The following is a 26,747-nucleotide window of genomic DNA, read 5'->3' as shown; positions in this document are numbered from 1 at the left end:
CATACCAAAGTAAGACTCATGTACTGAATTTCCCCATTCCGGCTTTCAAGTTGTGAGGTGTTTCTTCCTCTTTGACGGCCTACCCCCATTTATCCCATCTTTAATGAGGCTGCAGTCAGGAAATCAGCCGACACTCCACCCCAGGCAAGAGAATTGATTTCCATCTTGGGAAATGACAAAGAGAGAGAGAGAGAGAGAGAGAGAGAGAGAGAGAGAGAGAGAGAGAGAGAGAGAGAGAGAAAGAGGAATGATCAAGGTGCAGGTCTCCTTTTCAGCAATAGCCCAATGTAAAGACAGGCTTGATAACTTCTCAGAGAACCGAGAAGGATGAAGGGATGAGCTCCGTGAGTTTGACTTTTGTCTTGCCTTAGAGGTGTGCTATTACTGCACTATGGGCCAGCAACCAACTCATGGCCACATAATTAATGTTCAGAGACCCAGCAAAGATGTAGTTCGATACATGTCAGGGTCCCCACTGAGACCTGGAGAACTCCACCTTGGAGCTAGGTAGAGAACCGAACATTATATGACCTGTGTTTCCGAAGGAATGAAGGGCTTTAATGTCAAGTCTGTTCACTGCGATCAGGTTAGGCCTTCTTGAACCTTTATCTGGGCACTCCTGAAAACATGCCAACAGTGTGCCCAGCTCAGTGGAAAGAAGGGCTTCAGTGACTACCCATCTTATCACACAGGCTACCCCAGGTTCCTACAGGAAGGTATTCGCCTTGAGGCAGATTCTGACCCTTTGTCAGCTCTGGTAGAGGCCTTTAAGGCTTCTAATCACAGAGTAGGTGGAAGGTGTGAGAAGAAGAGTTTAGAGAAACCTATGAAGCTCTGGTTTCCCTGACTTGACTGCTACCTCAGGGCAACCCTAAATGGCCCCTGGAGATCTGCAACCAGCTCCAATAGAAGCAATGACAGTTAGGTCAGAACCAGTGTGCATACTGTCAAAGAAAGGGTCACCTCAGAGAGGACAAGCTGAGTGGTATCCTGCACTAAGCCCAAGCTCAGGTATGGTCCCTTAAGGGGGAATATCACCACCTGGACTGAAGAGGCCTGAGGATCCTTCAGGCTCTACCACCCTCCTCACAGAGTCATTATCACACCAGCAGAGCCTCAACTTAGGTAACCCTTGGCCAGCAAACAGGGCAACAATTTTATTATATAAAGAGTTTCCTGCTCTATTCTAATTCAGCTTCTGGACCTCCACTGCAATGTCAGCTGCCAAATGATGAGTATAAGTATAAGTGGGCAGCCTAAAGTAAGGAGTTTTACTTTCCTTCCAGTTGGTACCTGTTTCTATCTTTCTTTAGAGAGGATGGATAGGCTACTGTAGAGCCAGAAAAGTCTTCATGAGCTAGCTTGCTTTGATGGTTCATATGCATTCCTAACAGACAGTCTATGAAAATACAGCTTGGCTTTGGAATTGCTAGTAAGATTTCTTGGACATAGATCCCTTAGACCCCACCCTTATCTATGAAGATAAAAGGGAGCACCCTGGGACCCAATATTGATGCAAAATTTGAATCTCTTCAGAGCCACAATCCTGTGTGCCTTCTCACAGTATAATCAGGACCCACGGGAAGCTCCCATGCTTCCTCAGGGTTGGGGATAGCCTCCATCTTTATTGGCAGTGCTTAGGTCAAAGTACTAAGAAAACCATGCTAAGAAAAAGGAGAGGACTGCAAACATAGATACATAGATAAGTGCCATTGTTAGAATCCAGAGGAAAATAGTGTGCTCCCCAGGCATGGCCAGCTTTAGGTTTGTAACCTATACTGGCAGGAGAGGCACCAGGACCACAAGTCACCAGAACGGTCAAGGAGAGATTTCGATGCCTCTAGTCTTTGAGCTGCCAGAAGCAGATAATGTCAGTGGAGAGCTGTTAAAATCTCAGAAGATAATAATCTTGAGGGTGGAGGGTGGAATGGGATAGATGAAGAAAGTGCTGATTTCTCAACCCTGCTTTCTATCTTTAATGAGAAACAGGCTCTGCAGGATAATGCTATTTAAGCCATTTCCCTCACAGAGGGACTTCACTTCTGAGCAGTCCTGGGTGTCCAAGGAGAGCATCTCTGATTGTGTAGGCTTCCCTCCTTGTCCCTTCAGAGTGATCCGGGGACTCTAGTCTGTGTTCTGCTCCCTTATGGCCACCGGAGCTTAGTCCCTACCAAAGCCTCTCTCAGAAAGAGTTACTTGCTTTGTTTCTACCTTGAAAGGAACGGAAGAACCCGAGGCCGAGGAGGCACAGTACCTTCCTGTGAGTTGTGGTCCCGCTACTGGCAGGGCAAACGGGTAATAGAGAGGGCTGAGTGGATGGGTAAAAACGCGAGGAGTTCCTTTTGCTGACCTTTCATCCATTATCTGTTAAATCTGCCAGTGGGGAGCCAGGAAAAGCTCCATGACAAGTAAAACCTGAGGACCTTTTGGCTTCTAGTGATTTTCTGAATTGTTCGCAAATTCAGCAACCGAGTTGGGGTACTGTAAGATGGTAGAGAAAATGAGGTGAACCCTATCTACATAGAGCTTGTGTGTGTTTAATGAAGAATGTTGCAGAAGACCACAGATCCAGACAGGAGACTATGGAGGGTGGTTCAAGGCTTACACTGAGGGTGGGGAGAGACCTCACTCCGAGAGTGGAGTGTGGGCACAGGCCTGGCGGACGAAAGGCTACAAATAGTGGCCCGGGACAGGGGCTGCTGAGATGCATTTCTGGAAAGTCAGACACTCAGGACCTGAAATTTCCATTCCAGGCAGGTCTGTGGGAGGTGCGGGGGTGGGTGTGGGTGGGGTGGGGTGGGGTGGGGTGGTGGGGGGTGGTTAATGTCAGGCACCTTCAGAAATACGGTCCCAGGGAGACAGATACAAATGGTTTGAATTTTCTTATTTGAAAATCCCTAGACCAGATGTTCCCATTCTCTGGTGCAGTTTCAAGACCCGGTTCTATCCCCCACCCAACCCCAACCCTAGGACCATCTTCCCATGGAAGCTCACCTTCCTACTGTCTCCTCTTTCTCTTCTTGCAGGTTTTGAGAGTCGTGTACCCTCGGAAAGTTGGTGACAATGTTCATTTTGTGTGTGTTGGTGACTGGGGTATCTGCCCTCACCACTTCATCAGTGGTACCCACAGAAAGGGCTTCTGGATCCCCTGTCACGTCAGAGAACCACACAGGTAAGAAACAGCCGCATCAGCCAGGAAAGGGCTGGAACCAGCATTTCTGCGAAAACAATTCTCCAAACAAACAGTAAACTACAAATATTTAAAACATGGCCAACTTAGCCTTATTCAAAGTTGCATTTGTTATGGAGTTTGAGACCCCTGGAAAAAGACCACAGGCTTGATTCAGATTGTAATTAGTTAAGTTTATTGTTAGCAGAACAGCAGTCTCTGAGCCAAACTAGAGACTGCTGCTGGCCTAAGAGGAGTGAGGGAAGGATTTTTAAAGAAAAAAAAAAAAAAAAACTACAAGAAGAACTTGAGTATCTGCACAAGCAAACCAAGAGGTGTTCTGCTTTGCCAAGATTAGGTAATCAAGGCCACTTCAAAATAGTCCTTGGTTGTCTGCATAAGGTTTACAAAAGCAAAAAACAACAAAAAAAAGCAGTCAGTCATATAATAAAAGTAGATGGCCATTGGTGTATATTTATGGGTGAGGGTCACTAAGTCAGGGTTACTGGGAACTTATCTTCCAGGGGCTGGAATCAGAGACAAATGGCTAGTGGGTACCAAGATGCAGGCTTAGCATAAAATTCTTTAGCCATCACACCTTTGATTTAAAGCATACAGTCTGTCACAACCAATCCCTTTTATCTGTATTTATACAGTTTAAATTGCAATATCAACAAATGAAAAAATATGACCATGTATTTAAATCTTTTAAAGAAAGATTTAAAGTTTTGTTTTTATTCGTGTGTGTGTGTGTGTGTGTGTGTGTGTGTGTGTGTGTGTGTGTGTGTACCCATGTGTGCAGGTGTCCTGGAAGGCCAGAAGAGAGTGTCCTCTCTCCTGTAACTAGAGTTACAGATGGTTGTGAGCCTTCTGATATAGGTGCTTAATGGAGCTCCAGTCCCTCTCCCCAGCATAAAAAAAAAAAAAAAAAAAAAAAAAAAAAAACAATGTGAATATGTGAATCTGATTTAACTGCCTCCTCAGGATGAAAATTGAGATCAATGGTCCCCAGGCTATCATTTGGGAGTCTAAAGTCATAGTAACAGCGGGTACTGCTCATGGGGCCCTGGGTGCAGGCTGGCTTGTTGGGAACATACCGAATCTTACTTAGATTACACAGTGTATCCTTTTGTTGGGACCACCTTGGGGACTTGCAGTTTTGTGATATGAGCAGATTTGAGACCTAAAGCCTCCTATGTCTGGCCAGCAGTGCTTGAAGACAACTGCCTATTCCGTGGCAGAGACTTCAAATCTGAATTCAGGCTGGAAGGCGAACCTGTGACTCTGAGGTGCCCTCTGAAGTGGCCTCATTCAGATGCTTCTGCCAGTTTCTATCCTTTTCTGACCTGGCATAAAATGAACTCCTCTCAGCTGATCCCAGGAGATGAGCCAAGGTTGTGGGTGAAGGATGCCACCCTCTGGGTTCTACCTGCAGTGCAGAAGGACTCTGGTACCTACATTTGCACATTCAGGTAAGACCCTCTGGGACCGGGGCAGTGTGTCTCCAGGCAGAATGGACTCTTAAGATCTTCAGCACACAGATGACAAGTCACACTATGTTTTCCTTGGTGTCCCTGCAGAGACCCTGTGCCAGTTAGGATCTATTTATTTATTTATATTTATTTTGTCAACTTGACATAAGCTAGCTTCATGAAGAAAGGAAAATCCATTGAGGAACTGCCTCCATCAGACTGACTTGTAGGCAAACATGTGGGACACTTTTTGGTTTTTTTTTGTTTATTTATTTTTCCTTTTTTATTTAAGTTAGAAACAAGCTTCTTTTACATGTCAATCCCAGGTCCCTCTCCCTCCCCTCCTCCCCTGCCCTCCACTGACCCCCTATCCTATCCCCTTTCTGCTCTCCAGGGAGGGTGAGGCCTTCCATGGGGGAGCTTGAAAGTCTGTCATATCATTTGAAGCAGGGCCCTAGTCCCTCCCCTGTGTGTCTAGGCTGAGAGACTAACCCTCTATGTGGAAAGAATGGGCTCCCAAAGTCCATTTGTGTACTAGGGATAAATACTAATCCACTATCGGAGGCTCCATAGATTAACCAGACCTCCAAACTGACATCTTTGTTTAGGGGGTCTGGAACAGTCCTATGCTGGTTTCCTCTGCTATCAGTCTGGGGCCCATGAGTAACCCCTTGTTCAGGTTAGCTGTTCTGTGGGTTTCTCCAGTCTGGTCTTGAATCCTTTGCTCATTATTCATCCCTCTCTGCCACTGGATTCCAGAGTTCAGCTCTGTGTTTAGCTGTGGATGTCTGCGTCTGCTTCCATAAGCTACTGGATGAAGCTACTAGGATGGCATATAAGGTAGTCATCAATCTCATTATTAGAGAAGGGCATTTAAGGTAGCCTCTCGACTATTGCTTAGATTGTTAGTTGGGGTCATCCTTGTAGATCTCTGGACATTTCCCTAGTGCCAGATTTCTCTTTAAACCTGTAACGGCTCCCTCTATTATGACATCTCTTTTCTTGCTCTCCTCTATTCTTTCCCTGACTGGATCTTCCTGCTCTCTCCTGTCCTCCTCTCCCTTCCTCTTCTCCCTTTCTCTTCCTTCTAACTCCCTCTCCCTTCCCCATGCTCCAAATTAGCTCAGGAGATCTTGTCCCTTTCCCCTTCTCTGGGGGACCATGCATGTCTCTCTTAGGGTCCACCTTGTTTCCTAGCTTCTCTGCCAGTGTGGATTATAGGCTGCTACTCCTTTGCTCTAGGTCTAAAATCCATATATGAGTGAGAGCATACCATTTTTGTCTTCGTGACTGTGTTACTTCACTCAGGAAAGTTTCTTCTAGTTCCATCCATTTGCCTGCAAATTTCAAGATTCCATTGTTTTTTTCTGCTGAGTAGTACTCCATTATATAAATGTACCACATTTTCTCCATCCATTCTTCAGTTGAGGAACATCTAGGTTGCTTCCAGGTTCTGGCTATTACAAATAGTGCTGCTATGAACATGGTTGAACAGATGTCCTTGTTGTAGGAATGTGCTTCTTTTGGGTATATGCCTAAGAGTGGAATTATTGCATCTTGTGGTAGACTGATTTCCATTTTCCTGAGGAACTGCCATACTGATTTTCAAAGTGGCTGTACAAGTTGGCACTCCCACCAGCAGTGGAGGAGTGTTCACCTTTCTCCACATCCTCTCCAGCATAAACTGTCATTGATGTTTTTGATTTTAGCCATTCTGACAGAAGTAAGATGGTATCTCAGAACTGTTTTGATTTGCATTTCCCTGATGGCTGTCTTTCAGCCATTTTAGATTCCTCTATTGAGAATTCTCTATTTAGTTCTGTACACCACTTTTTAATTGGCTGTTTGTTGTTTTGGTGACTAGCTTCTTGAATTCTTTGTATATTTTGGAAATCAGCCCTCTGTCAGATGTGGGGTTGGTGAATATCTTTTCCCATTCTGTGGGCTGCCCTTTTGTCTTGTTGACTGTGTCCTTTGCCTTATAAAAGCTTCTCAATTTCAGGAGGTCCCATTTACTAATTGTCAATCTCAGTGTCTGTGCTACTGGTGTTATGTTCAGGAAGAATCTCCTGTACCAATTTGTTCGAGGGTACCACCTACCTTCTCTTCTAAGAGGTTCAGTGTGGCTGGATTTATGTTGAGGTCTTTGATCCATTTGGACTTAAGTTTTGTGCATGGTGACAGATATGGGTCTATGTGCAGTTTTCTACATGCCAGCATCCAGTTATGGTGGGACACGTTTTTGATTAATGATTTATTATAGAAGGGCCTAGCTCACTGTCTTAGTGTTCTATTACTATGAGGAGACACCATGACCATAGAAATTCTTATAAAAATAAAGCATTTCATTGGGCCTCACTTTTAGCTTCAGAGGTTTAGTCTGTTATCCCCCTGATGGGAAGCATCATTGCACACAGGCAGACGTGGTGCTAGAGAAGGAGCTGAGAGTTCTGAATCTTGATCCACAGGCAGCAGGAAGAGAGAGACACTGGGACTGGCTTAGGCTTTTGAAACCCCACAGTCCATCCCCCAGTGACACTCTTCCTCCAACAAGGTCGCACCTACTCCAACAAGATCATTCCTCCCAATCTCTCCCAAGATAGTGCCACTGCCTAGTGACCAAGTATTTAAATATATGAGCCTCTGGGGCCATTCTTTTTCAAACGACCACCCCCAATGTGGGCAATACCATCCCTGGTTGGAAGATTCTGGGTTGTATAAAAAGTAGGGTGAGAAAGCCGATAAGCAATATTCGTCCATAGCCGCTGCTTCAGTTTCTGCCTCTAGGTTCCTGCCTTGACTTCCCTTCATGATGAACTGTAAGCTGTAAGCTAAAATAGACCCTTTCCTCTCTGAGTTGCTTGTATTCATGATGTTTACCAGTGATGGAAAGCAAACCAGGACGACCCCTCATCTGGACATTATTATAGCTCCCTCTCTCCTATAGCGTATTTGATCTCTACTCAGATGTCACCCCTCTGGAGAGAACCCCCAGCCATGTCAGCTGACACAGTATTCTGTCCCCTCTCCTTACCCTGATGCTATTTTTCTTGATTATGTTTTCCTCACCAGACACATCTGTTCTGTGCACATGTATGTAACATTGGTCTGTCGTTAGAACATGAGCCCCCAGAAGATGGGGACTTGCTTTGTGCCCTTCACTGGTGACTCCCCATGGTAGAGAAAGAAGACCTAGATGGAAAATCCCTAGGAGAATTGTAGAACGGGATGGAGTCTTAGAAATAGATGAATCCGATTGATTATTGCACAGATGAGAAAAACTAGCATGCGTAGGAAGTTCTGGGGAAAGAGGAGGGGATACACCATGAATCTGGACCAACCCTCCCTATTTTATGTCCTATGTATGTTGTAATATACATATAGCATAGACCCTACCGTGTTAACTATCTTTAAGAATACAGCTCAAGCAAGTTAAGTACCCCCATACTGTTGCACCACTGTCATTACCATCCACCTCTAGAACTTCCTCTTCTTCCCACACTGAAGCTTGGTCCTCATTAAACTACAGCTGTCCCTCCGTTCCTCACCCCCATCCCCTGATAACCACCCCTCTACCCTCTGTCTCTGTGAATCTGCCTCTTTTACTAGATGCTTCGTGCAAGCACTACAGCCCATGTTAGAATTCTCTTCCTTTTCAAGGCTGATTATTGCTGCGTCATGGTGCAAACATCCTACCTCTGTTGTCCATTTGTCCTTCCGTGAACACTCAGGTTTGCCCCGCTTTGCGGCTGTCTTCAGTAATGCCATCATGAACAGCTACATAAGCTTTTGTTCACGTTTCTGGATCCCCTGGCTATTTATGTCTGATCTTATTTTTTTTAAGGAACTACCAATGTGTTTTCCACAGCAGCTGCATTGACTTCCATCCCCACAAGGGGTCTGCTACTCTCCATTTTTGCCAAAGCAAGTTGCTGTTTCTTTTTCACAGTGTTCTAATGTGTGTGACATGGTGGCTCGTGTCCTTGATTGTAGTTTCTGGGTGTTTCAGCTTTGCATGTCTTTCTTGGCTACTTGTGTATATAGTTCTTGGAGAAATGGCTACTCAAGTCCTTGCCAGTTGTGAGAGATGGATTGTTTATTGCTTGCTATTGAGTTGGGGGAGTTTGGAATGTCTACTCCTTATTAGTTATATGATTTGGGGATAGTTTATCTCACTCTCTGGCTTGCTTATTCACTCCATGGATAGAGTCCTTTGCACAAATGCATTTACAGTTTGGTGAATTCTAAATTATATGCTTCCTGCCCCTGTTATTTGTGTTTTCTGGGCTTAGGGAATTCAAAGTTATGAAGCTTTCCCCTCCATTTTCTTCCTATAATTCTATAAGTTTAACTCCTGTATTTCAGGTGCCCAATATATTTCGAGGTAAATTTTTCATCCAGTGTGAGACAAGGGTTTAGCCCTGGTTTTTCATGGGGCTCTACTGCTCTCTCAGCACCGTTTGTTAAAAAGATCACTCCGCAGTGATTGCTGTTGATGTGCCCTGCTGCTTCTTAAAGGGTAAAACATAAAACAAGATCCTTCATGTTGAGAATCTTGATCATCTCCTGGCATAGTTTTTCTGAAAGGATTAGGGCACACCCTTGGCACGACTGGAGAATAGCCTTCCTTCCACAGATGGCTGCTTCTGTTCCTGGGCCTCTGCTTGCTCCACCTACCTGCTAGCTCTACAGTCCTTCTAGATTTCATTAATTCATTTATGGATAGATTGCCCAGAATACTGACACTTAGAAGAAGATCCAGACAAGCTGATGTTCTTAGCACAAACGGAAGAATCTAAAACAAGATCAGCCCCAGTCCAAGGTGGGGTGTATAAAAAAATGTGCATGTGTTTGTGGTGTCAAAAATTCTTTCAGATCAAATCCAGCTTGGCACTGTGGTCTGTGTGCCTCACTTCCCCTATAAATAGCTTAGAGACAGGTTTAGATCTGTCGACTCTTGCTGAGGAAGCAGTTCAGGGATCGCTTACTCCTGTATTGGGGAAATGGAAACATTTGATTTTGCAGCAGATATAAAGCATCTTTTCTCCAAGGTTTTCCATCTGACTCTGAGGAACACTAGGAGGAAAACTTAGACTTGTAGTACAAAAAATAAAAACAACTTGATCTGGAATCAGAAAGACATAAATGGGCATTTTAGCCCTGCCCCATCCTGATACCCAAGTCCCAGTTTTCTTCCCTGTTGAGAGGTTTGTTGGGAGGGTTAGGTATGCTAACCACAGCATGGGAAGGATCTGGTGTACCGAGACTCATGGTCTACGACCAATGAGAGCCCAGAGTCCATGCAGGGCTATTGCCTAGAGATATGAATATTAGGGAGGGATGAACAGAGGCATGTTGGCCTCATAGTTAGTTTTTATGGTAGATTAACAATTATAGCTAATGCCATTATTTTTGCAAGGAAAAAGGAGAGCTCTGAGATTGAGGTAGGGTGGTGAAAATGTTCCTTGCCTGGAGGATGCTTGCCTTCTCTTCCAACTGTGTAATACTGGGCTTCAACTAGAATGGAAATCTCCAACAACTGCTAGGACAAACTTTGGTGTTTACAGTTCCAGGACATGAGACTGCCCTGCTCTTCTGTGTTTATGTTCTTGCTATTTGGTAACCCACATGACCTTTCTGTCACTCAGAGTAGTCAAGATTTACTGCCAGAACAAACAGTCCTCAGTCTTAATGTTTTGCCCAAGGGGAAAATAATGGAATAAAAAAATGGAAAAAAATCTGGAATGAATACCAAATCAATAATGTGAACAAGCTTGGAATGCTCAATACATCTGGCAAGCTTGGTTTCTGGAGACTTCTCACAGTCTTTGGGATTTCCAAGAGCCTTTTTTTTTCTTTTTTTGTGTAGCTATAGAGACTTAGAAGGTTACTTAAATTTGAACTGAATTTACTTTAGTTGAAAACACTATTATAATCACTATTACCATATACATGTATACATACAGATATATGGTTAATTTAAGGTCACTTAAATGTGTACTTAATTTACTTTAGTTGAAAGCACCATTATAATCATCACTCCCAAATATGTTACTTGACTGAAGATCACTTTGTAAAACTAGCTACTATGAGCCCACTTCATACCTCTCATCTGCATCCCTTTGATATGTAGTGTAATTATTTGTTGAGAAACTTCATACACGTATTTCCTGAATTTTGGTTATTTTCATTTCCAATTGCTGTCTTTCATCCCCTTCTTTTTTCCATTGAAACCCCTTTTCTCCCCTCAAATCCTCTTCCAACTTTGGTGTCTTTTTGTGTGCATGACCCATCCTGCTTAATCATGGTTGCTTGCATAAGCATGGTTGGGTTGCTGTTTACTAGTAGAACACAGGTAACTTTTCAGTGGCTGCACAACTGAAGAAAATGGCAACCCCTTCCCCTGGTACCCATTAATTGCATTAATTGCCCATAGTTCTTCCTCAGTGAGGAGTGAACCTCAGGATTTCCTCCCCAGTGAATTAGGCAATTGTTACCAGCCCAATCTTATGCAGGCAACCACAGCTGCTAGGAGTTCATGAATACAGTGGGGCATGTCACGTTCAGAAGATGCTATCTCATGGCATTACCTCAAACTGTGGGTTTTACATTCTTTCCACCCCCTCTTCTGCAATGGTCTCTGAATCTGTGAGTGGGTGTGTCCTAGCTAGGGCCGAGCATTCCACAGTCACTTATTCTTTACACTTGTACCATCATTGAGTGTCTGTGTTGCCACCCACTGCAAAAAAGAGGCTTCTCTGATGAAGGCTGAGAGTGCCATTCATCTATAGGTATAAACATAAATATTTAGAAGGCAGCTTGACATCATGCCCATGTCTACTTTAGCAAAGCAAGAGTAGAAAGTTTCCCCTTAGGGCGTATGACCTTTCTAGCCATGGAGAACAGGTTGACAGAACCCAAGCATGCTTTTCTTCCTGTGGAAGAAGCCTCAGATCCAAGTAGAGAACAGTTGGTTATCTCCATAACAGCCATGCCATTCACACATCAGTGGATAGACATACTTGACGGACAGGAAGCTAGCTGCAGCTTATGGGGTCCACAGCTGGTCAAACTGGTGGTGACTCTTTTCCTCCAACAGTTTGCAGAACACTCTCTGACACTGTGAAAGCTAGCCCTAGGAGGGTGGTGGCGGCGGCAGTGGTGGGGTGGATGGACGATGTCTTCCAGCATAGATGCAGATTGATTTCTCAATGTCCTTCAAATCCCAAGTGTGATTAGTAATTTCTTCGTAAAGTGAGAGTTAACATTCCGCATTTTCTTTGTGCATAAATTGCCCATTAGTTTAATTTTTGTTGGTTTTATGTTTTTATTTCCTTTTTAAAGCTTGCACCAAGTTAGGTGGTTATCAAATCTCTCATATGTAATTGTCATATGTCGCTGTTTCTTTGGATGTATTTTGTTAGATTTTTTTTTGTGAAAATAACTTTCACACCATATTTCCAGTTGATTCTTACGGTCTCACTGTATGTGTTATTCATCTTAGGTAGCTACTCATCTCAGGGTCTTAGGGTCTTAGTTGATTTAATTATTTATTTTTCTGTTTCATTTTGCTTCCTTTTTGGAATGTTGCAAGTTAAATGCACAGCCTCATCTACACTAAGTGCATGCTCTACTTCTCTACCTTTCAAGCCCTTGTTTTTCTATGTTAAACATTAAATTTATTCATCTCTTCAGTCCTTTATCCATTTCCCCTCATATTTCCTGCACCATTTTTATCTCAGTTCTAGGGGCTTGATTGAATCACAATATTAGGATTATGGGTGGGCTGACAATTAAAAACATCTCAGCAAACTATTGTCCCCCACACCCTTGCCATGCATTTCTGTTCACGTCTTTTAAAGTCCAAACACTAACTTCACAGCAGTTTCCTGAAACTAGAAATCAGTTTGTAAAGAGTTCCTAGGGGGAAGGAAAGGGTTTTTGTTTTTGCTTTAATGGAGACAGTGGTTCTTGGGAAACCATCTGTTTGTGCAGTTCCTTGGATCATATCCAGGCTGGGTTCAAAGGCTCTCAACTTTGGAATCCCTTTGGAGAAGACTTGGGGGTTTCTCAGTGTCCTGAGCACTGGAATGAAGCTTCTGCAGGGTCCTTCATGGAAAGCACAGGACACACAGCATCTATATATAGCAGTTAGGATGTGAAGCTTTCTGTATCCCAAGAACTTAAAACAGTCAGGAGTCAAGCACTGATCATCAGGACGATGCAGGCAGGATGAATGGGGGTGGGAAGTCGTTCTTGCATTTAGTTTTCGTATTTCTGTCTTGCCATTCATTGCCTCTTTCTTTTTCTCTCCCTCAATAAACAATTAGAAATGCATCTCACTGTGAGGAAATGTCCATAGAACTCAAGGTTTTTAAGAACACTGAAGCATCTCTGCCACTTATCTCCTACTCGCAAATCTCATCTGTCTCAACCACCGGGCTACTAGTGTGCCCTGACCTGAAAGAATTCATCCCCAACAAAGCTGATGGAAAGGTGCAGTGGTATAAGGTATGCTTCAAAACAAGTATGCCACTGAGATATGTCTTACCGCCTATAGAACACATACACAAAAGCTGTGTGAAGGCCATCCATCCATACAGACACACATACACCTACATATTTAGAATTACAACATTAGTTAAAATGGTGGTGATTGGTGTTAGCTGTTGGTTCTTCTGTGGTTTGGGTAAGGTTCATGTAGACAGACTATGAAATGATTTCCAGAGTAAATAGCTACTAAAGATCTTTTTACTGTCACTTGTCTAAAAATAAGCAGGAAATAAGGGGAAAAGAAGCCTTGTTCATTTTTACAAAAAATTTTATATACATGTTAAAGAAATCTCTTTTAAATCACAAGGCAACTTTTGGGTTACAAGAGTAAATTCAGTTACTATTTCCCCTTGGTCTCCTTAAATAAATGGCTAGTCTTCTGTGGATTTTGAGGTCACTAGACACTGTTATGCCCAGCATAGGCCTCAAATTATAGCCTAGTGTCATATAGAGCTGTCACCTGTCTCCATGTAACTCATCAAATATGGAGAGTTTTCAGATTTTAAGTGCTTGAAAAAACTAGAAGACTACTTCAGAGCACGTGACCATTGACTAATGCTCAAACGTCAATGTCCATAAATACATGTGTATTAGGGCACAGCCATACCATCAGGTTATGGATTGTCTGTGTCTGCACCACTGAGGAGTTGTGACAGAGACCATGCAGACCATGATGACATTGAAATATGTCCTATTTGTCTCTTATCCGGAAGAACTTGCCAACCTCTGATACGGATTATAGAGCGATGCTGAGAAGTCTAGTATTCACTTAGTCATCCGTAAGAATTAGTCTTTTAATCAGTAGGTTAACCAGTTGACTGGTAATGTAGTGGCAGAATGTACATGTGTGCCTGTCCACACGTGCTTATCCACATCACAGCAATACTGGAAACATTGGAATGCTTCTCTGAAAGTAGTTTGTGCCTGTGCACAAGCCTGGTGAGCTGGAGAGGGCCTTCTCTGGGTTTAGGAAGAGCACACAGAGGATAAATGCAAGGTTTCACCTCCAGAGAACAGAAATGAATCTACAAACGTGTGGGTTAGAACCTTCTTCCTCCTTTTAGTTTGGTCCATTTGCTCCCTCTCTTGGATCTGTTTCTGCTGTGAAACAGCCCTTCTCATTCCCTGCAGTTTTGAAGGTCATGAATGGAGAGATACGCATGAAGCACCTGGCACAGTGCTTAATAGATGGGCTAGCACCATGGTGTTAGCAATAGTTGCTCCCTCTACGATCATGCTGAGCGTTGCTGAGTATGGACTATGCTGACCCTGTTCCAACCTCAGTGAACAGCTTAATGAGGTAGAGACTGCTCATTTCTCTCCTTTGCAGACAGAAGAAACTGACCCAAAGTCTCAGTTTGTAGAACAACTGTGACATCGTGCCCTGTATTCATGTTTGTCTTTTCATGCTAGGAACTGTGAAATCCCCATTCCCCGATTTGATTAAGTATATTTGGAAGATAAGCTGCTGACTGTCTCAGTTTTGTCTGTGTTCCCAGCCAGCGTACAGTTATGATCAGCATACGATTATGACGTCACTCAAGGCTATATTTGATTTCTAAAAGAGATGAGTTTGGTCACCTTTTCTTTTCTCTTCCCTCCCTCCCTCTTTCCCTCCTCCCTCTCCCCTCCCTCCCTCCCCTCCTCCCTCCTCCCTCCCTCTCTCCCTCTCTCCCTCCCTCCCTCTCTCCCTTCTTTCTCAGCCCCTCTCCCACACTCCTACTCCTCCTTTTGACAGGACTTCTCTGTGTAGCTCAGTCTGGCTTCAAACTTGTAATCCTTCTGTCTCAGCTTCCCCAATGCTGAGATTACAGGCACATGATACCATGCATGGTTTATCATGGTTTAGAAAGCAGTATTCTTGAGGACATAGTATGCTAAGAATTTTTTTTATCCTGTATACCTCCCCTTGTACTGGAGGCCTTGCCCTTGAGGGTTCTGTTTGCAGAGAACCTATAGGACTCTGTGTCCACATGAGAAAATGGACCCCAGATCCCCTATTTATATACTTAAAAATGTTCTCTCTAGTAGAAAGTCCTAAAATTGAAATGAATTTTAAAGGAATTCCTGTAACATGCTCTCTTCCCACCTTTTTGTCTTCATGGCTCTTTAATATTGATCTGCTTAAATATATTTGTACTTAAATGGCCTAAAATAAGTTAACCTTAAAAATGTTAACAGATTCCTTTTCCTAAACTGGGTATGGACGCACATCCATGTCATTCCAGAATCCAGAAGTCTAAGGCAGGAGAATCAAGTGTGTAAGGCCAGAGTGGGCTCCATGAGAGGGTCCTGCCTCAATGAAAAAAAAAACTACAATTTTCCTAAAAATACAGTTAAAAGTATACCCCAAAGACAAAACTGTAAATGTAAATATGTGCCAGGAAAATTTTTGGGTTGCAGACTCTACATTGACTGACAATGATGATATCTCCCTGAGTGTTTGAGAGCTGTGCTATTCTATGATGTAACTTTATGATACATTTCCTCTCAAGGGCTCTGTCCTTTTGGATAGAAACAGTAAGAAATTTCTAAGAGTGGGAGACGGGACACACATACTGATAGCCAACACATCCATGGAGGATGCCGGCTATTACAGATGCATTGCGACATTTATCCACAAGGGCAAGGAATACAACATCACTAGGAATATTAAACTCCGTGTCGAAGGTAAGTACTTAACCACTGAGATATCTGTCATACCTAGAACAGCAGGATGAGAATAAATTCAGAACCACATAGGAGCCCTCGAATGTCTTTGTCATGAAGGAAAAGAAAAACACACCCGACAAGTATTCTAAAGGTCCCTAAGACATGTGCAAGATACTTTCAACAGTATATCCTGGGAGTTCTGAGAGAAGGAGAATTTATTCTTGGGCAGGTAAAGGATTCAAGCAGGTGTCTGAAAATGGCAAGCCTAAAACTCACCACTAGAGGGGGCCAAGGTGTTCTGGAACACGGAAGGTGCAAACTGAGCTAGCTGGTTGGGACAGACTTGCCATGCCCTAGTATATACTTATTAAGGTACAGAGATTTTACTGCAGTGGTTCACAACCTGTGGGTTGTGACCCCTTCAGGGGTCACACATCAAATATTCTGCATATCAGATATTTACATTAGGATACATAACAGTAGAAAGATTACAGTTATGAAAGTAGCAATGAAATAAATTTATGGTTGGGGGGGTGGGGTCACCACAAGATGAGAAACTGTATTAAAGGGTCAAAGCATTAGGAAGGTTGAGGACCACTGTTTTGTTTTTTTTAATTAAATTAATTTTAGTTTACATGTATGAAAGTTTTGCCTCCACACACATATGTGTACCACATGTGTGCCGTTGGATCCCCTGGACCAAGTAAGGCTTACAGGTTGTTGTGAGCCACCATGTGGGTGCCGGGCATTGAACTATCATCCTTTTGCAAGAGCAACAAATGCTTTCAGCCACTGAGCCATCTCTCTAGCCCCATTTTACTGGGTTTTGACTAGAGCGCTATGCACTGACATGAGGCATTCAAAGTGCTCTGGTTATTGTCTGCTGAGGTTATGTCTAGGCCCTTCATTCAGGGTGAGCACTAGCTGCCTGAAAGTTGACAACAGAAACCTCCAGAGTCTTGACACCCTTCCCCCATGCCAAGAACATATTTGCACTGACATAATGAGGTATCTTGGGGATAGGCACAAATTTAAACATGAAATTAGTTTATGTTTCATATATATTTTTACTCATAGCCCAAAGATAGTTTGATATGATGTTTTCTTTCATTTTTCTTGTTTTTTTTTTTGAGACAGGGTTTCAGACTATACTTAGAATGGATCTATGGCCCAGGGCTACAGGCTGTCTTCTATCTGGAGAACCTACTGCAGTCTTTCCATGCGGAGGTTGCAGATGGATGCCACCAGGATGGCTATCGCAGTATTTTAAGTAACTCTGTGCATAAAGCCATGTTTCACAGTATGGAATTTTCCATGCATGGCATTGGTGTTCAACAAATTTCAGATTTTAGAGTAATTCAGATTTTGAAAACCCACAGAAATGATGCTCAGCCTAAACCAGGACAGATTCTACGTGAGAAGAATGTGGTAGGCAGGGCTGGCCACATTTAACAGCCATTTAATGTCCATCCCACCTCTCATGTGCTGGAGAGGAAGCTAAGTGAAAGGAGAATAAAATATGTGGGCCACAGACTCTTCCCTGGAGAATATATAGTATTTCTTTATACTGAGGATCAGACACAACTGGAATCTTTAATTAAAGGCTGACTTTGGAGAGCTTAGGGAACACCAGTGGTTAAATAACTTCTGGGAGGGGAAAATAACTTCTCTCACAGAACCCAGAGATTCCTTTGCATCCTAAGGAATATATTCTCCATGAGCCCAAGCCTCTGGGTTATACTTTTTTTTCTTGTCCCCTGAGAACCCATTCATACTCACACATAACTCCTTGCTTGTTTCAGGGTTCAGCTAGAGAAAGTTCAGTGCTTGTTTGTGTGATACTGCGTAGAAACACTAGGGGGCGGCAGACCCGCACATTGTACTGAGCTGTGAACTGGGGAGGGCACAGTGGTTCTCAGATTGTGGTCTTGAACCAGAAACAGCAAGGTCACCTGAGTACTGCTCACACACAGAACCTGTAGTCACCATGCAGGAGAATCTAAGGTCCTGTGAAGATCTGCTAAGCTGGAGCTTGGGAGTTGAGGTGCAAGTCTGCATTTCCCAAGCCCCGCCCCCTCAAGGCCATACAGGTGCAAGGCCAAGTCGGAGAACAATCCTTGATGCTGGACTTTCTTGATTGTCCCAGCCTTGTTATAGGTAGCAATGCCACTTCCCAGTGGAGAAGCCGTCTGCTCCTTAAGCTGCCCTGTCAGCTCGGCAGGTGCTTATTTCAGTAGTAATTTAAGAGCTTCTTAGGAGAAGAAACGGGTCTTATGAGGCCAGTTGAGGGATGGCTCCCGGCCCTTAACTCGCTCCCAGCTGTCCTTTCTGCTCCGTGTCAAGTGCCCAGTTCATTCAAGCTGACTCAAAGCCCTTGGAGGTCCACTCCAGCTTCCCTAAAGAATTTATCTCCTTAGTTAATAAGACATCAGTGACCAAGGCTGTGTCATTGAATTTAATACCCAGTGTGGGATTAGTCTCACACATGGGCAACTTTCCAACCCCTGGGTCCGCTCTTGAAGAAGTGGATCTTTAATGTTGATGGGTAGGGCAGACCTTTAGACAAAAACCATCCTGTGGCTCTCATCAGGGTGCATCCAGGAAGCCTGGGAGAGGACTAGCTAATTGTTCATCACAGAGCAGATAAAAAGACCATCTGCCAGCGGAATGTGTAACTGTGGCCTCTTCCAGTAATGTCTCTGCCGGGAAAAGCATTGGCTTAAGAAGCTCAGTTTTATGGAGAGCCCATTTCCGTTGCCAGACAAAGGCTGATTCTCAAAATGCTTGGCCACAGGATCACTTAATTAGCTAAACAATGGAATCTGAATCTCAGCTGGAAACCAAGGCTTCCCTAATGCAATCTCTTTTCCTTCCAACTTTCTCAGAAGCATCCACGGAAACCATCCCTGTGATTATTTCTCCCCTAGAGACAATACCAGCATCCCTGGGTAAGGATCTGCAAAGACGGGGTATCCTACTTGCCCACGATTGTGCCTGAAACCCATCATTGGGGGTTTGGGGATCTGTGTCTGTGGACCATATTGGGCCTCTGGGCATAGAGTGCCCAAGTGGTCCCCTACATTGGCTAACATGACCAATGCAGGGGACCTCTGTATTTGCCAAGTACTTTTAGGGTTGCCATTATTTGAGAGCAATGGTACTTTATTTTCTCAAAGTTATACTTACAAAAACCTAAATGTAAGAGGCAAATCATTTGGTAGCAGTTATTAACTGTAGGAAAGCGTCCACAGAGCCGGCATCTTTAGTACATTTAACTTAATCCATGGTCTCAATATTTAGCAGCTGCTCAGAAGTAAGAATCTGTTTGTCAAGCAAAGCTAGCAGTGGCTGCAGGCCATGGTTACAAGAGTAGCTGGTATAGTCGTTCAATGGTCTGATGAAAAGGGGTTTCCATTTTCACCCCAGGCTGTTGCAGCATGTCCTGACCGACATCCTTGTTGGATGGTCCACAGTGGGTGGCCAGTGAAGGCACATGAGTGAACTGTACTAGACACTTTCGAATGTTCACGGCAGGGAAGGGCTGGCCATTTATTGAGCATCTACTCTGTTCAATAGGAGCCCATACCGTGCCAATGTCAACTCAATAGAAAGGTTTTGTTTCTACTATTAACCGCAAGGAGAAGCCACGAGGAGTCATGGGGATATAGTGCACTTTAGAAACTCATACTTGGGGTCAAGTTTGTTTGCAGATTCTGGTCTGCATGCCTGGGAAGCCAGCCAACATATACACACCCTTTTATGTGCTTGTTTTAGTAATAGAGATTTTTATAGTTCTGATGTTCATTCATTAAGCCCTAGCTTTAGAGTCTTTTAAAAAACAAAACATTATTATTTATTATTGTTATTACCTCTGTTTAGTGTTGAATTTAAATGTTAAAGTTTAACCCGAAGGCCATAGAGTTAGGGGCTCTTGTGCAGAGGTTGGAATCAGTTGCATCCCTCATGCCTGCCTATTGACCAGCTATTTGAAAAATCAGAGTAGTGGATACAGAGGTTGCTACTGCATGGCTCCCAGGTTCCTGGATCTCAGGTGCTACCCAGCTAAGTGGAGTCCAGTCCCGACCTTTTACTTTGAAGGCACTGAAGTCACATGACTACTGTTTGTTTGCTTGTTTGTTTTGTTTTATCCCAGTTCTGGGCATGGGGCCAGGCTTTCTGTGCATTAGGCATCACGTAGACGTAACGGGCTATACTATTGGAGGGGGTGTGAGTGGGAGTGTTTTAGGTCACAGGGACAGGAAGTGATGGAGGAGAGCTGATGCTCTCGCTCTCTGAGTGTGACATGGGACCAGACATACTAACAGGCCAACTGCAGAAGGTGTATCTTAGGAGTAAAAAATGAGCAGATGGGATTTACTCTTCTTTTTCATTGTCTCCTCTTCGGTGACTCAGAGAGAAAGTTACGTTCCTATGACTGAGCAAGGCATTGGCACTATCAGATTGCACAGCTGTATAGAAGGCACCATCTGTAGACTATACAGTTATACAGTTGGTTTTCTTCTTCCTTTTTTGTTTTTTCTGAGACAGGGTTTCTCTGTATTGCATTGGAGGCTGTCCTGGAACTCACTCTGTAGACCAGGCTGACCTCGAACTCACAGAGATCCACCTGCCTCTGCCTCCCATATGCTGGGATTAAAGGCATTTGCCACCAACGCCCGGCATGTTGTGTGCCACCAAGGCCTGGCATGCAGTTGGTTTTCAAAGGGTTAATTCTAACCTTGGGCCCTTTTGGAGAGGAGCATTCCATTGGGGAGGAAGGAACTGAGGCCAGCAATGGGCCAAAAGAAAGAATCCCATGTGGCTGGACTTTCTGAAGTTAGAATTGGTATGAAAGAAGACAGCCTTGGAATAGTAAATGCTCTGCAGGAGCTGAGTGGCCTTGACGAAGGCTTTTCCCTGCATGGGCCAGTGAATGGTCCTGGAGACATTTGGTAAGAAAGGGTTGAGCTTTACTTGAGCAGAACCATTTGAGGAGACTAAATTTCCTCTCAAGTAACGGGATTGACTTGTGAAGGGTGTTTGAGAAGACAAGGGATGTGACGTAAGGTGGCCCTTTCCCTTCTGGGTTCTGATGGTTGATGTGTTGTATCTTGCTATACCCAGGGTCAAGGCTGATAGTCCCGTGCAAGGTGTTCCTGGGAACTGATGCATCTTCCAACACCATTGTGTGGTGGATGGCTAACAGCACATTTATCTCCGTGGCCTACCCAAGAGGCCGAGTGACCGAGGGGCTATACCAGTAAGTGGGTGAGGGTCTTCTGCTGTGAGTTACTTCCTCCTGGAGGTGGTGTTACATTCAGGGCCTGCTAATATGACCCACATATGTTACAATAGAAGTAACATTTTAGAAAGTGACAAAGTGTTGGGGATTTAGAACTTTAAAAATTGAATTTCGCAGAAAAAAAATTACCTTGAGAACCAAACATTCTCCAGACTTGGATGAGTTGCCGTTCATTAGTTGACTCTTTGAACATTTTAGTTTTTGATTGTTTGCATGTCTAAAATATTTTGGAGTTGGTATATTTCCTTTTCCCACTCTGTCACGTCCATTACTCTTAAAGATTTTCATAAGCTCTCATACACATTATGAGGCCTGGCCATAGTATCTGGACTAGAACTGTAGCCTGATGTGTCTCTAAAGAGGAGACAGAGACACACACACACACAGAGACACAGAGAGAATTAGTGGTGTATAAACACTCATTCTTTTGACAGGAAAGGAGACAGATGATTCAAAGTTTCCCCTACTTTCTAAGTCGTAGTCTTGATATTTTGAGTTAGCCTGGACTTGTGCTTGTCACTCCTTTGCATTTTGGGGAAGATGAACAAAAAGTTCTCTGTGGTACAATTAGTGGATGAGAATGATGCAAGGTAGCACAATCACTTGCTTTCAGTTCCTTGTTGCCGAAGACTTAGACACAATACACATCCAGCGTTAGTAGACTCAGACTGCTTACTTAATAGTCCTCCTTAACACATTCTGGGATGCCTTTACTCGTGTGAATGGAGAGTGGTGAGCTATCTTTGGCTTCTGCTAACATTACAAGTGGTAGCCTCCTGAACTAGGACCTTCCCTGGGCCGGCTGATGCCTCTGACCTGGATTTGTTTCTGTCGTGAGGGCAATAATAGCAATGAGGGTGGACACCCATGGAGGGGACTGGGGTTCTGGAAACTCCCTCTGCCTTACCGTGCAATAACTGACTGGTGAGAAAGTCAAATTCCCCAAGCTAGAATTTTCTGTTTCTACTTGATTATTGGAGGTAGTTTTGTGTCACCCCCAAGTGGAGTTTTCCAACCAAAGGAAGAAGAGAGTATGTGTGTTCATTGTTAGCAAATGCCCTGTTACAATGAACAGCATCTTCAAGGACACGTTGTCCTCCAGAAACAGGCTAGAAGGTCTCCTAAGTAAGAGTCAAACATGATGGCAAGTTCTCTGAACGCCACAGAAGTTGTGCTCAGCTTAAACAGGACAGATGTTTCTAATTTGAGAATGTTTATCTGGAAGGCAAGTCTACTTGCCACACATACATCCATCATGCTTAATCAAATGTCTCCTCACCCAGCGAATATTCAGAGAATCATGAGAACTATATGGAAGTGTCACTGATTTTTGATCCAGTCACAAGAGAGGATCTGAACACAGATTTTAAATGTGTTGCCAAGAATTCAAGGAGTGTTCAGTCACTCCATACCACAGTCAAAGAAGGTATGTATCTGGGGGACACTGAAACAAAGGCCAACTTGTTGAATACTGGACAGAGCTTCATACTGATTTTTCCTTGTAGGGCACTGAAATCAAACCTCAAGGGTGTGTGTGTGTGTGTGTGTGTGTGTGTGTGTGTGTGTGTGTGTTGTACATACATGTCCATGTGGGTGTGTGTATGTGAGTGTAGGGGTCAGAGATAGTTCTTGGATGTTTTCCTCGATTGCACTCCTCCTTTTATTTTTTGAGATAGAGTCTCCCACTGAATGTAGAGCACATTGATTTGGCTAGGCTGGCCAGTCAATAAGCTCCAGGCATCTGTCCATCTCCACCCCACCATGGAGCTGAGGTTAAAATGTGTGTTTACGTGGCTGCTGGGAATTCAAACTTAGGTCCTTGTGTTTGCACAGCAGACACTTTACTGACTGAGATATTTTCCCAGCCCCAAACCCCTTCCTTCCTTTCTTCCTTCCTTCCTTCCTTCCTTCCTTCCTTCCTTCCTTTCTTTCTTTCTTTCTTTCTTTTCTTCATGTGTATATGTTGTATGTGTACATATGTATGTGTGTTCCTATGAATGCATGTGCAGGTAAGTGTGTGTGTGTGTGTGTGTGTGTGTGTGTGTGTGTGTGTGTGTAGGCCAGAGATTGAGTTTTCTTTACCCTGCCCCCACTTTATTTACTTAGGCAGGGTCTCTCTAACCGAGAGCTCACTGACTGTATGAGTCTAGCTTTTATATGAGTCTAGGGTTTCCTGCTTCAGTCTCCTGGGTGCTGGGATTATGAACAGGCTTCCACGTCCACTTTGTGCACATGTAGGTGCTGGGAACCTGCAGTCTGGTCCTCATGCTTGTGCAGTTTAATATTTCATCTACTGAACCACTGCTCTGGTCCCCAAACCTCTGCTTTGAAAAAGAATCATCAGTAGGGTGGATATTTGGTGTTGGGAAATTATACTCATATAAAAGTAAAGCTAAATTGAAATGATTTTTAGCAAACACACAAAAATCTGCAATGAACTGAGCCCCCTGTGTGCTCTTGGGGCTGTGCCTCGGATCACCAGGGTTTGCTGACCTCACATGGTCTCTGGAAGGTGATGTATCATTCTTTATCTTGAACTTGAAGTTGAAAAATCTCTATCATGCTTTGGGAGGACCAGGGTTTCAGGGCAGCTGTAAGGTCAAGGCCAACAAATAACAGGAAATAAATGTAATGTACAAGGACTCTTAAAAAAGAAAAAAAAACAAACCTCAATGGTTTAATCTTATTGTTTGAATGTTGAGCAGGAAATGAGGTGCAGCTAATATGGTTTCTGTTGACAACTCAGGATACAATAACCTGTAGGTCACAGTGACACTCGAGAGGAATCTAAATGCACTGGAGTCCTTTTATATGTTGGATCACCAAGCCCTAACTTAGCATGTCTGTCCCTAGGGAGGCTGTGGCTGCTTCTCAAGGGCACATTAGGGTTGAGAGGTATATGCAACTTGCTTCTCAGAAAATCATAGCTTCATATATTCCCAACCATGTGAAATTGCATGGTAGTGTAAGAATCCCCCATAGAACTGTCTTGAGATCCTGTTAATTCCTGGACAAAGCATGGTGACTAATAGCTCCAAGTGTGTAATCTGATACTGGGAGGAATTTGTTAGGGAAAGTGGACCTGAATTCAGATGCCAGGCACCGGTGTAAAATGCCAGCAATGGTAACTTGTACCCATAATCACAGTGCTGGGAGGAGGAGACAGGAGAATCTTGGGGTTCCCTGGCCAGACAATCCAGCCAATAGATGAACTCCAGGTTCAATGAGAGACCCTGTCTTAAAAAAGTAAAGTAGAAAGTGATGGAAGAAGACACCCAAGTTAGTCCCTGGTCTCTGCACACCCATACACACCCACCCACACATGCCGGCATATACCTACCCCCACTGTACTCCCACTCACCCTATAACCCCCACATATATCCCCATGCATACCTACATACACACACCACACAATACCCTACAGCTCCATGCTTAAGCACACGCGCGCGTGCGTGCACACGCGCGTGCGCACACACACGCACGCACACGCACACACACACACACACACACACACACACACACACACACACCACACACACACACATACACACACATGACATATACCTATACACATCACACATACACATTACACACACACACACACACACACACACACACACACACACACACCACACACACACAGAGAGAGAGAGAGAGAGAGAGAGAGAGAGAGAGAGAGAGGGAGAGAGAGGTGAGTATCCTTCTAACAAATGATGTGGAATCCTACATACCTATACTCCTGGTCCTTGAACTGAAGCAAGGGGGAATCAAGAGTTTGAGGTCCTACTGGGCTACATGGCCAGACCCTATCTCAAAAACAAACAAACAAACAAACAAACAAACAAAAAAACCAAAAACCCAAAATACATAGTGGAATTGTGGCTTTGTGAACATGAGATCTAATAACATTCTTCTCATATATACTTTTTATTATTGTATTCACAATCTCTTCTTGTATTTCCATAACAGAGATGTCTAGAAATATCAAATACACAATAATTGACCCAAGAAATAATCTTGGCATTCAAAGTCCTTTAACCAAAATTTCTTTTCTTTGCCTCTATTTCTTACTTAATGTTATTGTTTTGTTTAAAAAGAAGAAAAGAGAAATTGCTGAGACAGACATATTGACTATAAGTTTATTATAAGGCGCGGTAGAATGGGTAGACTAAGAAGAGGAACAGGGTAATGGCTGACCGCCATGGCCGGTCGCCATAGAGAGAGAGAGTGGGGAAACAGAGAGCACACACAGAGAGAGAGAGACGGGGGGAGAGAGAGAGAGAGAGAGAGTAAAGGGGCAGGGGCCTATCTTTTAAAGGGGTCCTGGCATTCAAAGTCCTTTAACCAAAATTTCTTTTCTTTGCCTCTATTTCTTACTTAATGTTATTGTTTTGTTTAAAAAGAAGAAAAGAGAAATTGCTGAGACAGACATATTGACTATAAGTTTATTATAAGGCCCAGCAGAATGGGTAGACTAAGAAGAGGAACAGGGGTAAATGGCTGACCGCCATGGCCGGTCGCCATAGACAGACAGAGCAGGGAAACAGAGAGCACACACACAGAGAGAGAGAGACAGGGGGAGAGAGAGAGAGAGAGCGTAAAGGGGCAGGGGCCTATCTTTTAAAGGGGTCCTCTGCACCTGCGTGCTGACTTCTTTCCCATGGAACCTTGGGCTGACCAGGGTATTGCCTGAGTGGATTCCACCAGGTAACAGGGGCAGGCCAGCATAATGCCTGAACCTTTCACTTAATCCCCATGACACCTGTGATCACGGGCAAGGCACAGACTGCTCCCTGGCACATCACTGACAGCTAACAGAGACAAAAGCAAGTTCCCTCTTACAGGCAGCTCCCATAACTTATACAGCCCCAAGGCCTCGGCTCCTTATTTTGTAATGTCCTTTAATCAGATTTTTTGCCCACCTTGCTTGTTTGCTGATGTCACAGATGTGGCATCAAATGGCTTTGGCTTTGGTGTAAGAGACAAACTTTCTAGAAATCAGTGCATGTTTATTAGGAGGAAAGCTCCAATGTATTTCTTCCCTGCCACCCTGCGCTGCCCTGTTCTGCAGCAAGATGTTTCTTTTCATGCCCTCTCTCCTCTCTACAGTCTCCTCTACATTCTCCTGGGGCATTGCACTGGCACCCCTGTCACTGGTCTTCCTGGTTGTGGGAGGAATCTGGATGCACAGACGGTGTAAACAGACATATGGACTGACCAAGCTACGGACTGACAACAAGGACTTCCCTTCCAGCCCAGACCAAATAAAGGAAATGAAATAACATAAGGCTGACCTGTGGTGTCTCTTATGGAAGTAGCTGTGCCGTTTATAGGTTCTGATTTTCCCTCTGTTATTTAGCAACGCTCCTTGTTTGTAGCCCAAGTTGGAAGAGCACACTCCACACTACTCTGAAAATCAGTTTTGGGAGAAAATGTGCAGGGGAGTGGGAGCAGCCTCTCCCCTTGTGGTCCATGTATGAAAACAAGGCATGTGGAGCCATGGAGGTCTTGTGGAGCACATATCCTCTGGGCCTGATCCCCTAGTACAGTAATGTTCTTCCTCAGCCCTCCAAACAGCTACCAAAGCAGGAGCCATTAG

At 43.9% G+C, this 26,747-nt stretch overlaps 1 protein-coding gene across 1 annotated transcript; it reads left to right on the top strand.

The window, feature by feature from the left end:
- The first annotated feature begins 2,027 nt into the window (after positions 1-2,027).
- Positions 2,028-26,430, top strand: Il1r2 (interleukin 1 receptor type 2). The gene is made up of 9 exons (XM_035452816.1): positions 2,028-2,260; positions 3,027-3,172; positions 4,380-4,641; positions 12,972-13,152; positions 15,690-15,864; positions 18,732-18,794; positions 20,971-21,106; positions 22,432-22,574; positions 26,258-26,430. The coding sequence occupies exons 2-9, from the start codon at positions 3,064-3,066 to the stop codon at positions 26,428-26,430; spliced, it is 1,242 nt and encodes a 413-aa protein (XP_035308707.1). The 5' UTR covers positions 2,028-2,260; positions 3,027-3,063.
- The last annotated feature ends 317 nt before the right edge of the window (positions 26,431-26,747 follow it).

This window comes from Cricetulus griseus (genome assembly GCF_003668045.3).
Source record: "Cricetulus griseus strain 17A/GY chromosome 1 unlocalized genomic scaffold, alternate assembly CriGri-PICRH-1.0 chr1_1, whole genome shotgun sequence".
NCBI lineage: Eukaryota > Metazoa > Chordata > Mammalia > Rodentia > Cricetidae > Cricetulus > Cricetulus griseus.
This window is presented reverse-complemented; position numbering and strand designations above follow the sequence as displayed.

Coding starts and splice junctions, on each gene's coding strand:
- Il1r2 (XM_035452816.1), top strand. CDS start 3,064: ATGTTCATTTTGTGTGTGTTGGTGACTGGGGTATCTGCCCTCACCACT. Junction 15,865..18,731: donor TATTAAACTCCGTGTCGAAG/GTAAGTACTTAA, acceptor CAACTTTCTCAG/AAGCATCCACGGAAACCATC. Junction 18,795..20,970: donor GACAATACCAGCATCCCTGG/GTAAGGATCTGC, acceptor TGCTATACCCAG/GGTCAAGGCTGATAGTCCCG.